At 38.1% G+C, this 12582-nt stretch overlaps 1 protein-coding gene across 6 annotated transcripts in view; it reads left to right on the forward strand.

The window, feature by feature from the left end:
• The window catches only part of LOC126419270 (cyclin-dependent kinase 12-like), a 100892-nt gene that overhangs the window by 58391 nt on the left and 29919 nt on the right, over positions 1-12582 (forward strand). For all 6 annotated transcript variants that reach the window (XM_050086430.1, XM_050086428.1, XM_050086429.1 and 3 more), the window contains one exon: positions 3485-3568. In XM_050086430.1, coding sequence (XP_049942387.1) covers positions 3485-3568 — 84 coding nt within the window. The remainder of the gene's footprint in view (positions 1-3484; positions 3569-12582) is intronic.

The following is a 12582-nucleotide window of genomic DNA, read 5'->3' on the forward strand; positions in this document are numbered from 1 at the left end:
CTGTGAATGTTGCAAACTATTACCAACTTTAAGACCAAAAATACCTGCATATCCGAGAAGGTGCATTTGCCATCCAGGATGTGATCGTGCTTCATGACAGCGCTCGAACCCCCGAAGCTGCCCAAACTAAACAAAAAATTCAGAAATTGTTCTGGACCACACTAGATCATCATCCCTACAGTCAGGACTTAACCACCCAGCAATTTTCATTTGTTTGGACCTCTAAAGGAAGTAGCTGGAGGGCTCAGATTTGACATTGATGGCACTGTCAGAGTGTTTGTGCATAACTGGCTGCTTCCAGAGCCACATTCGTTTTACAAAAATGGGATCAAGAAAATGCTTATCTGCTGGTAAGACTTTTTTTCCCATTAAAGTTTGTGTGCATGAATTTTTCTGGAACTTAAGTAAACTTACAAAGAAAATTTGATTTATATTTCATTCTCTCTCGTATGCCCTTTGCTACTGTCACTAATTTTGGCCAGAAAAGATGATGCATCATTTGAAACTCTGTTGACCTGTATTATTTTTTTCATCAAAAGGCAGAAAGTGAGGATTCTCTGTAGTTCCTGCTGGAGTATGCCCATATTTAAATCTCCCTTCTTGTAACACTGTGCGAGGTGGTGCAGTGGTGAGCACACTGGACTTGCATTTGGGAGGGCGATGGTTCAAATATGCGTCCGGGCATTCTGATTTAGGTTTTCCTCGATGTCCCAAAATCGCTTCAGGCAAATGCCGGGATGGTTCCTTTGAAAGGGTATGGCCGACTTCCTTCCCTAATCCAATGGGACGGAAAACCTCGCCATTTGGTCCCCTCCTCCAAATTAACCATCCTAATCCCTTCTTTTAATGCTTTATTTCATTCAATTTATTCTTTCCTGATGAAAGCAAATTTAATACCGTTCTGTCAAATGACGAAACAGCAAATCTGGTCAGCTTAGGGTTTCAAATGATGCAACATCTCTGCTGAACAAAATTAATGATAGTAATGAAGGAGGTCTGTTAACATTGGATCTCAAGACAGGATAATATGCTGCATGTGTTTACAAAAAACATTGACATTGATGGGTTGGAAATATCTTAGAGATCTGTGCTGACAGAATGATTAAATAAACTTTATGCACCCACATGGCCCTGCAATTTCATTTTATTGGCCATCAAGGAATGACAAATGTTGAGTTACGGAACAGCACGTTATTGCAGTTATTCCAACATCATCAGTGATATTGTCTGACTGGCAGTATGGTTTCCCTGATGACATCAAACAGAAAATTATTGAGACCTACAAAAAACTCAAGTAGTGTGAAGGGAGCATGAGCTTAGGATCCTGAATGAGACCTCTTGAAACTCTGGACTCACACTTAAATCTGTCTTAAGATTTGGGAACCTGCGGTAAAGAAAAGCACCCATAGGTGCTGTTGCACAGCATCAGCCACAGCTCCAGTGGCAGTGGGATGCTGGTTTTCTCATTTTAAAAGAAACCATCCGTGGTTAAGCCATCAAGGACCACAACATATTTGTAAAATTTTTATCAGTACACTAATGTGCCATATAAACCGCTATTTTGTGAACACAAAATATGCTATGCTTTAAACCAGAATTAAACCGCCACATAAGTAGCATTGCACAGTAAAATAATACTCTAAATTCTCTATAACATGAATCCTTCCCACCCCACCCCCACCCCAAAAAAAAAAAAAAAAGAAAGAGAACTGCTGTGAACTTTACCAAAATTTTCACCATGTGACAATGCTGTAAAACTTGAAGGCAGTTTACATGATTTTATCATCTGGCTGAAACAGATCATGATGAATCATGACAAGCTACACTGTTAAAAAAAAAATAAAGTTCTTGTGAGTTGAACTCAATTCCTAGTCAGCAGTACTTCCAATACTAACCTCTTCAGTGAGTAGTAAACAATTGTAAAACTTAATAAAAGATGCCAGGTTTGAGTACCAGTGGACTATGGGCGCATTTTCAATGCACGTCCCCATTGTCGTTTTTATATGCCTGTATTGCAAAACCTAATGTAGGTTGTTAGGTAGTTTAGAACATAGTCTTCCTAATGAAAATGTTTTAAGAGAGGTTACAGAAGTTTGCTAAAAATACCCAGTTCTGACATTGTTACAGAAATCAACTCTGCCCTCAATTTGTAAACTACTGGAAAGTGGTAGAAGAATGAAATTTTATATTGTAGTACTATATATATTAGTAAGTTATTATGTGTAAGTTTTATGAAAAGCTAAACTTCACATTTTTTCATCCAACTTATCCATACTAAAATTGCGCAAGAAATCTTTATTATTGTTTTACTCAAGAGGATGCAAGAAGTTGTAAAATATGGCTAAGTTTTGTTTGTTCGAATGTCTCGAAGTTACCGTAAACTCAGGGTGCCCTGTTGAAAGCTGCATTATGGGTTGAAGCAAATGACTATATCTCCGAAAGTATTATAATGGTAAAAGTAAAACTTTACCTATGCTCGTTGGGGACATGTACACATGTTCATGCAAACTTTTAGCAAAATCCGTGATGGTTTTGTGGGAACTTTTTCCAAAAATAGACCACTTGGTATGGAGTGGTCCATCAGTATTTTTGCAGCTGTGACATATTTAACAGATAAGGTTGTAATAATCACACCTGTCAGTATGCGCTTTCTTGGAAGTTGAAATTATTACATTCTTCTTGAAATCTTGGAGTATTTCACCTGTCTTGTACATCATGTACACTAGACAGAATAGTTTTGTTGTAACTGGCTCTCCCAAGAATATAAATACCTGTGAGGGAATGTTATCTACTCAACATACCTTGTTTCCACTTAGGTCTTTCTGTGCTCTGTCAAATTGACATATATGTGTTTTAGCATAGTAAAAGCAGTTACTGCTGTTAAAATAACATACAGCCTAATGCCCTGTTGATATCCTTTGAAATTCTGTTCTGGAGGTTAAGTAGAACTGCCAGTTTATCATAGTAACAGATTTAGTGTTTTCGTGCTATTATTTTCTTTACAAAGAGTCTCTTAGTTTATTCCAAACATTTTTTGTTGATATCATTCCAGTATATTAAAGGAATGTTTCATCCCACTGATGCAGTAAGTGATGGACATCTGTTCGTGGAATTCCATGTTTTTTGACTAGCTATGTAGTATTCTTTGCATAATTGTGTGTTGGTGTGTACTGAACCTTGTTTTGTACTCTTAGGCATACTTGCTGAATTTAACATCTGACATTTCTTGCACTGTTGATTTTTTTATTGTGTCTTCCGCAAAAACATTTTCTTCCTCCTAGTATTTTTTACACTTTGAAGGAGGCTATTCATATTAGTGTGATAATATTGTATGCTGCACAGGCTACATTCCCTGTAAAATTTTATGACTGAAATAATCTCTGTACAGTACTGTTTTTCACTTTTGATCACTTGCTTGCGCTCCATATTTTTGTATATTTGTTGCTTAACTGTTTGTTGTAAGTCCATCATTAATTTTCTGCAGGTGTACAGTGTTTTGAAAAGGCTTGCGAGTAGATCGTCCACATCAGAAAGCTACTGCTGCAGTTGCTCTAAGCATGTTTCACAGGTAATTTCTCATACATACTAAACATGTATCAGTTAAAAAATGCTAGAAAGGTGAACATTTGCAGAACAAAGATGATGTAAAAGTAGATACTTGTACATTTACTTTGTTTGCATGGTACTGTAATATATTTTAGAGATAGCAATCATTGCTGGACATGTTCAGCTTTTCTTGTTCGATCAGTCTCTGGAGCCTGGAAAAATAACATTCAGTGTTTTTTTTATCTACGATTACATCAAAATTTTAAGAATTGCTTCAAAAATTTGGGGGGGCTGTCTTTAATGAACCAACACAGTTTCCTTGCCATGAACTTTGTGTCTTTAGTATCTTTCCTCCTCCGTTTACAGTTGAATGATAAATTATAATATAGAATTAAATTGATGTTAACAGATGGAAGGCACCTTCACCCAGCTCTTAAATGCCCTAATGACAAAATAATCATAATCTTAAGCAGTATATGTTTTTATAAAATCGGAGATAAGCAAACCACAGCTAATTACAGAACTACAATACCCTGTTTTTACACTTTTCAAAGGACTTGGAAAAAATGGTGTAAACTGTGGGAAAATGTAAAATGTAGGAAATGACTTAAGTTTTACTGGTTGTGTGTGGGGGCACCCTTTCATTTTCATAGTTTTCTATGATATATGTAGACAATAGGCAACAAAATACTCAGCAGGTAATGTTTATTAATTAATAAAGGTTATCTGAATTTTGTGCAATGTTTAGCAGGTGACATGTCATTCACAGGAACTATAGCACAACAAATTGCATTATAAACAACTTAAACCAAGCAGTCACCATGATGATTTACATGTTTGCAAAGATAAAGTGATGCAATTGGTGGTTTTAGTATTTACACTTGATGCCTATGAAAAGTGCAGGCCAAGATTATACTGCATTAAAGATCTCTCTAAACTACATCATTTTTAGTGTAACTTTCCTGCGAAAGTGATGTCAGCAGATGTATACAGTACCGGCCACTTATCTAGCCGTTTTTGATTTTGTAAATAGAGGTGCATGAAATATTGTGAAGTGCATTAAATAGGGCACTGCATTACAGATCAATCTGCCACTGTTGCCTTTATTTCAGTGTCACTGTCTTAGCAGTTTGCAGCCAAATTGTCTTTTTCAAATCAACATAGACATTGGGATTGCGATAGAGATTGGTCTGTACCACAGTAAAGATTACAGGGAAAGGTACCATATTACACTTAACCATTTTAAGCACACATTTACAAAACACTAATAAGCCGTTCTTATTTATTATACAGTCCTTTAATTTGGGTGGTCTCTAAATGTGTCATGAACAAATGGGTATGGTAGTTACTGGTTTTTAGCCAAAGAATCCAAAATTGTGGGTTGTTTTAATTTTTTCAGTGTGGTTATCAAGTTCGTAAACACATTGGAAAACTTCTGCAGCTGAAATATATTTTTAAATTGTTCTCACTGCTGCATTAACAACTGCAATTGAGGGAACCTCATTGTCCTTATCACTATTGCTGTCACTTTCTGCACTTTGTGTTTTTATGTGAAAGTCTATCACGTCATCAACAGAAACTCTTTTTTACAGTGACAACATGATTTTCAGTGTGTACGAAATTATGAACCTGAAGTTGCAGCTGCAGCCTTTCCCCATGATGAAGCGAGCAGTTTTTCACTGTTGTCACTAGCACTCAGGTCTGGTGCATCAGATCCATTTCCTTTGTCGGCTTCAATGAATCCTGCTTTTCGGATGCAATTGGAGGTGGTGGCCACCATAACTTCTGTCCATGCCTTCCCAGTATAATGCAAATCATCTAAAACTGACACTTTAAAGGAGGCATCCAAAGGCTGTAATTTGCTTGTGCAGTTCGGTGGCAGAAACTCTAGTTGCACATTACGTAGACTCGTATTTCTGGGATGTGCGGGGTAACAATCCACAATAAGAGAAAGTTTCTGCTGTGCATCAAGGCAATGTGATTGTTCTCATATAATTCTGACATCATCCATGCTTTTTTGTTGGTAGTGTTTTTATATTTTTAAAACACCCTGGTTTTTTAGATTTGCCAATCACGAACGGTTTAATTTTTTCGGAACTATCTGAAAGTTCATGCCTAACATTGTCAGGCAAACTTTACTGTGTTTACCTACATGGCAGTCTTCGCCTTTGAAGACAAGTGGTTTATTTGGCAATATGCTGGAAAAAAAGACGTGTTTCATCAATGTTGAAGATACCCTTCAGTTTATATTGTTACAAAAGTTCCTGTAACCTGCCGCTCTGCCATTCAGTAACAGATTTTATGTCCACACTGTTTCCTTTGCCAAATACAGTTTTATTCACTACATTGTACTACTTCTTAAATCTATCTATCCACCCATTAGATGCTGTAAAGTCCTCAATCCCAAGTGCATTGTCAACTTTAGTGCCTTTTCGTGCAATGTCACACTGTTTATTGGAATTTTGACACATGTGCTGCCTGAAACCAGGTTTCATAATTTCTTCCAGCTCTGCATATTTCGAGTAGTTAACACACATTTTTTTTTTTTTTTTTTTTAAATATGGCCCATTATTGCTTGCACTTTCCAAAATAGTCTGTTTTTCACAATACTGTTCCATGTAGATACGGGTATTCCTATACTCTGTGTTAATGCAACACGTGTTGCACGGTAAGCTTAGTCTTTCCAGAATTTTTACCTTTTCTTCCATAGACAGAGTTTTCCTGCCTGTTTTGGTGATACTGGCTTTTTCCATCTTAAAACTGCAACATGAAAGGAGCAACTAATGACACACTTCGATCTCATAACACAAGGCTACTATCACACTGCATAGTACACACAAACTCTTTGCACAACAGTTGTCAAGATTAGCTGTGTCAACAGAAATCGACTCACTTTGGTTGTAGGAAAAGGCTTGTCAATGTTGTCGACATTTGCTAGCAAACGACACTATGTACGGTTCATATACAAACCATAAAAGAAACTACTGTATATTATTAAGTAACAGATAGTGGAAAATGGATGTCCTCTGCAAATGATCATTATCACACGACGAAGTTGACACAGAAACCATGTGACTACAATAAAGTAAGGATACTACTTATTGTAGCACACACTACTGAGAGATAAAGTTGGTATCAACTCAAAACAAATGAATGTTCCTCAAGTTGCATTTTCTTCCAACTTCTGTCAAAATGTTACTCCCGTCAGCCACCATGCCAAGTAGTTGTTGGCAGCGGCAGGATACAAATCACGATTTGTTCTGACTTGTACCAGTTCATGCTGAGTAGAGCACCTTGGTGTCAAGAAAGTCAACTGTGTAACATATGTAAACACTACTTGAAGGCCAGTGCAATGTCTGCATCATTTTATGTCAATCACGCATTTTTGCCTCTACGAACACTGTTTCGTAAATCGTGGGAAAATTATTGATATGTTAACGTAAAAATGGATGCGAATTAACATTGTGAACATAGGAAATATGATGAGAATGATAAAAAATGTCAAGAATGGCAGCAAAACATTAATTCTGGGAACATAAAAGAAGTTTTGTACTGTAATTAACTCATTCTTGCCTTTTTTAAAAAGGCTTTCCAGAAAGTGGTGTACAGTAGGTTACCAACTCGTGTTTTCTGAGGAAAACTCAACTGCACTTGTGACTTTTGTAAATGGTAATTCATGGAGACAGTCACATAGATCATCAAGAATGAATTTCTGGCAGCTAAACAAAAGAAAAATTATCTTGTCATTGTCTGGACTGCAAAATTTTACTTGCCGAGCTGAAATGTTATGGTATTAATGGTTCCTTTCTTCCTTAATTTTGATCTTATTTTTGTAATAGAAAGAAGTCACCACATTTACAGACTGACACAAGAACAAAATTGAACTCAGAATTGGGAAATGTAATTTGAGGTCTTCCAAAAGCGAATCATTAAATGCTTGATTAAGTGAACAAAAATCATTTTCTTACAGTCAAATCTGTCACTGAATTGTGCTCTCATCCTAAGTGTTTCATTTTGATTCTTCGAATTTGAATGTACTATAGTTACATCTCTTGTTGATACACAAACCTGCGCGCATAGATTGCATAGGACTGTTCTCATCCTCACAGCAGATTTTCATATCACAACCTCTTTCTCAGTGGAATAGTTGATTTATAAAAACATTGCAATGCCAATCCTCATGAAAAGTAAGGCATAAAGCAAAGTCAGATGTAGTGAAACGAGGTTACAACAGGCAGAATACCTGAACACAACATAACAGCCAGAAACGTGAAAAGCTAATGGGATTTTAGGGGGAGGGGGGGGGGGGTGGAAAATCCACTGCACACTTAAATTCATCAGCAACATGCAGGTACTTGAACAATGGCATTAATTATATTTGACGTTAGTACTTAGCACTCAGGGGACAGCAGGAAGGCCAGACTGAATTTGTCAGTAACACTCGAGAACAACACAGAGCTCTGCTTGAACTCGATATCACCTTGGGAGCTACAGAGCATCAGTCAAGTGTTAATTGAGGGTCCAAACTTGACACAACTAAGCTGATAAATGTAGAGCCATGTAGCAGGTTAACTGCAAACAGTTTAATTTTTATTCCCAAAAAGATTCACATAATACTCTGAACACTCAAAAATAACTTACCAGCACTAGAAGTAGTCATAAATGACCATACACTATTGAAACACGCTGTGTAAAATTACTTGTGGACCAACTGGTTAACAAATTAAAGTCAATACATAGATAAACTGATAACAAGCAGCTCAGCATGCAATGTTTTGCCTTTAAAACTGTATTTAATAGTATTGGCTTATTTAGCATATTTTCGCTCCAATATCTTATGGAATTATCTTAAAGGGCAGAAGTAAATTATCTATTCAACAGGAGCAAGCAGTACGTTGTGTGGAACTGATAATTTCACATTTTGCAGAAACATATTCAATGGTCTCTTAAATCTCACACCCAATTTGTAATACTGGGTGTTTCAAAAAGGACTTTACAACATTGAAAGTTCATATAAATTAATTCATAGTACCTACAAAGGTGATCGTAGTGTCACATTGTAGGGAAGTACCTCAAGTTTTGTCTAGCATAGTTTGCTAGTGCCGAATCACACTATAAGGAGCACTAGCAGCAGTTGCATTAAAGATGGCTGCCTTCACTGGACTCAACCCTGGTAGCTGTGTGGTTTGGTTTGAAGAATCTAAGTCAGCGACAATAGTTCAACATAATTTCCGTACCAAGTACGCTAAAGTCCTCGTAGTAAGCCTACAATTTGAGTGGCATAAATGTTTTCTAGAAACAGGGTGCTTAGTAAGACATGGAAAATAATCAGGTCCTCCAAGCCGATCTGACCACGTTGTTGAGTGAGTGAGGCAACATTTTGTCAACAGCCCACTTATGACTGTTTGGTGTGTGTTGAGAAACCATACAGATCAACGATCGTACAAGCAATAAGAGACACTGATAAAATTGCTCACAAGAACTTCTGTGCAGATATGTTAAATAGATTACACGAGGATGAACATTTCTTGGACAAAATCATCTTTTCTGATGAGTCAACTTTTCATTTAAGTGGCATGGTTAACACACACAACTAGGATTTGGGGCAGTGAAAATCTACATCAAAACATTGCAAAAAAGTTCATGATAGCCCTATACTGAATGTTTTTTTGTGCGTTGAGCAAGAACAAAGTGTAGGCCCCTTTTTTTTTTCTGCAGAGAAACATCAACGGGATAATGTATCTAGATATGTTACAACAATTTTTGATACCACAATACGATGAGGATGACCAAGAAAGAAATGTTTACTTTATGCCGGATGGTGCACCACCCCACTACCTGGCTGATGTACGGGATTTTCTCAGTGACTGCTTTCCAGGTCAATGGATTGCCTGTGATGTGCCAATTGCATGGCCCCCACATTCCCCAGACCTGACACCACTTGATAATTTTGTTTATTTATTTTTTTAATGGGGATTCATCAAGAATATTGTGTGTATGTCCTGCACTGGTTTCTCTACCTGAACTTAAAAACAAGAATTTATGCCCCTACTGAGCAAGGACCTGCAATGCTACAGTGACTTCTGATGGTATGTGTGCAGGATAACCAACAGAAGCCACATACAGCATTTTTACTTTAAGGTAAAAAAGTTTGATGTATTTCCCTACAGAACAACACTAAACCCATCTCTACATCTTCTTTCACTAAATTTATTTGAATTTTTGAAGTTGTAAAATCCTTTTTGAAACACCCTATTCATTTTTCGTCATCTATATTTTAGACCGATGTGCCTCGCATCAGAGATTCAAGTAACAGTGTACTAACTAAAAAGAATAGATAATAGTAATTTCAAAAAATATTTAGTTATTTGTTTATAAGAGAAGCTGGAAGGGAAGTGGTAGTCAACTTTAGAGACAGTGTTGCCACTTCACAAGCAATTCGACTAGAGATGATTAAGCAGTACATGAGATGTATCAGTTTCATGTGGGACACCCTATAAAGTCTGGTGCAGAAGTATTCAGCAAGGTCCAAACTAACTTAAAGCAGGACATTGGGAATCCTTACCAAGAAAACTGCTTTTAGATGTGGATTGTCTGCTTTTCTGCCATACCCCATTTTCTGCTTTAGAGTAGTTGAGTAGTGTGTGCGCTTTAATGCCTTGACTACACTGGAACAGGGGACAGGGCTTTGGGTGAAACTCACATTGTACACAAGCCCTCGGCAAGCCCACCTGTTGCTTTGCCTATTTCTCTCCTCTTATTGATCGTCCAACTGATGCTCATTACTATTTGCTTCTTCCTTTTACTGTGCTGAATCTGTCAGTAGAAGACATTCTTTGCTCTATAATGGTGTTTACCCTTCATTGGGCTTGCAGGATTTGGACACAGAGTGGGGCTTTCTTCACCAGTGGATATGCCGTGGGAGACCCCTCGCCTGCTCTGACCTCCATACTAGCCTGATCTATACACTTCTCTGCAAATTTTTTCTCGGCTCTAGCATCAGTATTGTCATCAGTGCCTCAGTCTCACTGTTCGTAAGTACATTTGTTGTCAGAACATGTACTTCGCTGGTGTCACTAATTCCTGGTGAATTACCCCTGTATCGAGGACCTGATGACCTTGCTATTTAGTCCCTTAACCCCCAGTTAACCAACATGCCCTATCGAGAAAAATAACAACATACCTAATTAAGCACTCCTGTGAATTATCTGATTATCTAAATTCAACTATTGGAAACCCATATAAAAGACATAAGGACATGTAGATTCCATGCCTACATATTGCAGACCATCTGGCAATTCTAGCAGAGAGGCTGACGACAATGGAACAGATAGAAACTCTCAAGGTATTTATTGAAAGAGATGGCCTCCATTTATTTTTCAAATACAGAGTCCATTTGCTCGAAACAACCTACTGAAAAAACTGATTACAAAATGTGGACGAATACAGTTCCATGCTTAAAGTATTTCGGTGAAATCCTTGCATTATAAGGAGAGAGATATTGGCACAGAAAATTTGCATACAAAAGCTGAGAAGAGCTCATGGTACATCATGTACAACAGTATGCCCTTAACACAAAAATCAGGCAGTATAACACTGTTACCAAGCCTGAAGCCTCATACGCTTGAAAAATGCTTACATTCCACAGACAAATTATCCTGAAGATAACATAAGTGGATATAGGTTATAATGCCGCCCGCCCGCCCCTTCCCCCCCCCCCCCCCCCCCCCCCCCCTTCCCCACCCTCAACCCCCCCACCTCATGGCAGACATCGGAAGAAGAGGCCTGAAACTTTGTGGCAAAGACTCACCAAAACACATACACTCAGAAAATTATATGTACATAGAACTACACAAAACCATACTTAGGAACCAGCAGATCAAAAAGGATTTCAGATAGGCTCATACAAGTCGGGACATTTTCAACAATAACTCGGTCAATCAAAAACAACAAATGGGAAGTACTGCCAGAAAATGAAGTCACCACCACACCAGGGACACAAATGACTGAAGGAAGAAAATTAAACTGTTGGAGAGAATCTGAGAACTTCTTGGAAACCCTGAAGATTGAAATGTAACAATGTTGCATGATCAGATGAGGTCAAGTTGCACTTAATAATAATAAATTTCAGATCTGAAAAGTAGCAACTTTCAGTCTAAAATGCGTGACAAGTAGTAATGTATAATAAATGAACATCTGTATTTACAGATTGTAAATGTGCTACCAGCATTTACTGTTATAGTTCATCAAAATTTAGGCATAAGAGTAATCAGTTAGTGAGTGTGTGTGTGTGTGGGGGGGTGGGGGGGGGGGGGGGGGGGGTGGGGGGGGGGGGGCGGGGGGGGGGGGGGGGGGGGGGGGGGGGGGTGGGGGGGGGGGGGGTGGGTTAAAAGCAGTGTTCTAAATCTTATTCATGTGGCCTCAGCTGCATGGTGACGTAGTTAACCCCTATTCCTTCCATTATTTGTGTGTTCTTCCACTTCAAATTGTGACAGACAGGTACCCCTAGAGACTTGAAGAATATGGCTGATTTCATAGACTTATTGCGAGATGTGTAATTGACCAGTAATAGGTCCCTCTGCATATGTGTGTGTAATAAATTATGTATGTTCAGTCAGCTTACCAATCATTTCCACGAGGTGCTGAACACTCGCAACCTCCTTCGCATCTTTTAACAGTTTAATGACCACCTTCCTGTATACATCTGAGTTATCTGCAGACAGACTTGGAGAGCTCCAGACATTACCTGCTAAATCATTTGTGTGTTATGGGCTGTAGCAGCCCTATTAAAATGCCTCCCCAACAAGAAAGATGTATAAAGTTTGTTTGTTGGGAAGTTTTCAGTCCAGACACACACACACACACACACACACACACACACACACACACACACACACACACACACACACATTTTGTTTACCATGCAGTACTGCAGAACTGAGCAATGGCAGTTTCGAATTTCATAAACGTGCCATTAGTTTGTGCTCTACTAGGTATTGCCTTCTGGATGTTGTGCATAAACAGAATAAATTGTGA

This window comes from Schistocerca serialis, chromosome 9, assembly GCF_023864345.2.
Source record: "Schistocerca serialis cubense isolate TAMUIC-IGC-003099 chromosome 9, iqSchSeri2.2, whole genome shotgun sequence".
Lineage (NCBI taxonomy): Eukaryota > Metazoa > Arthropoda > Insecta > Orthoptera > Acrididae > Schistocerca > Schistocerca serialis.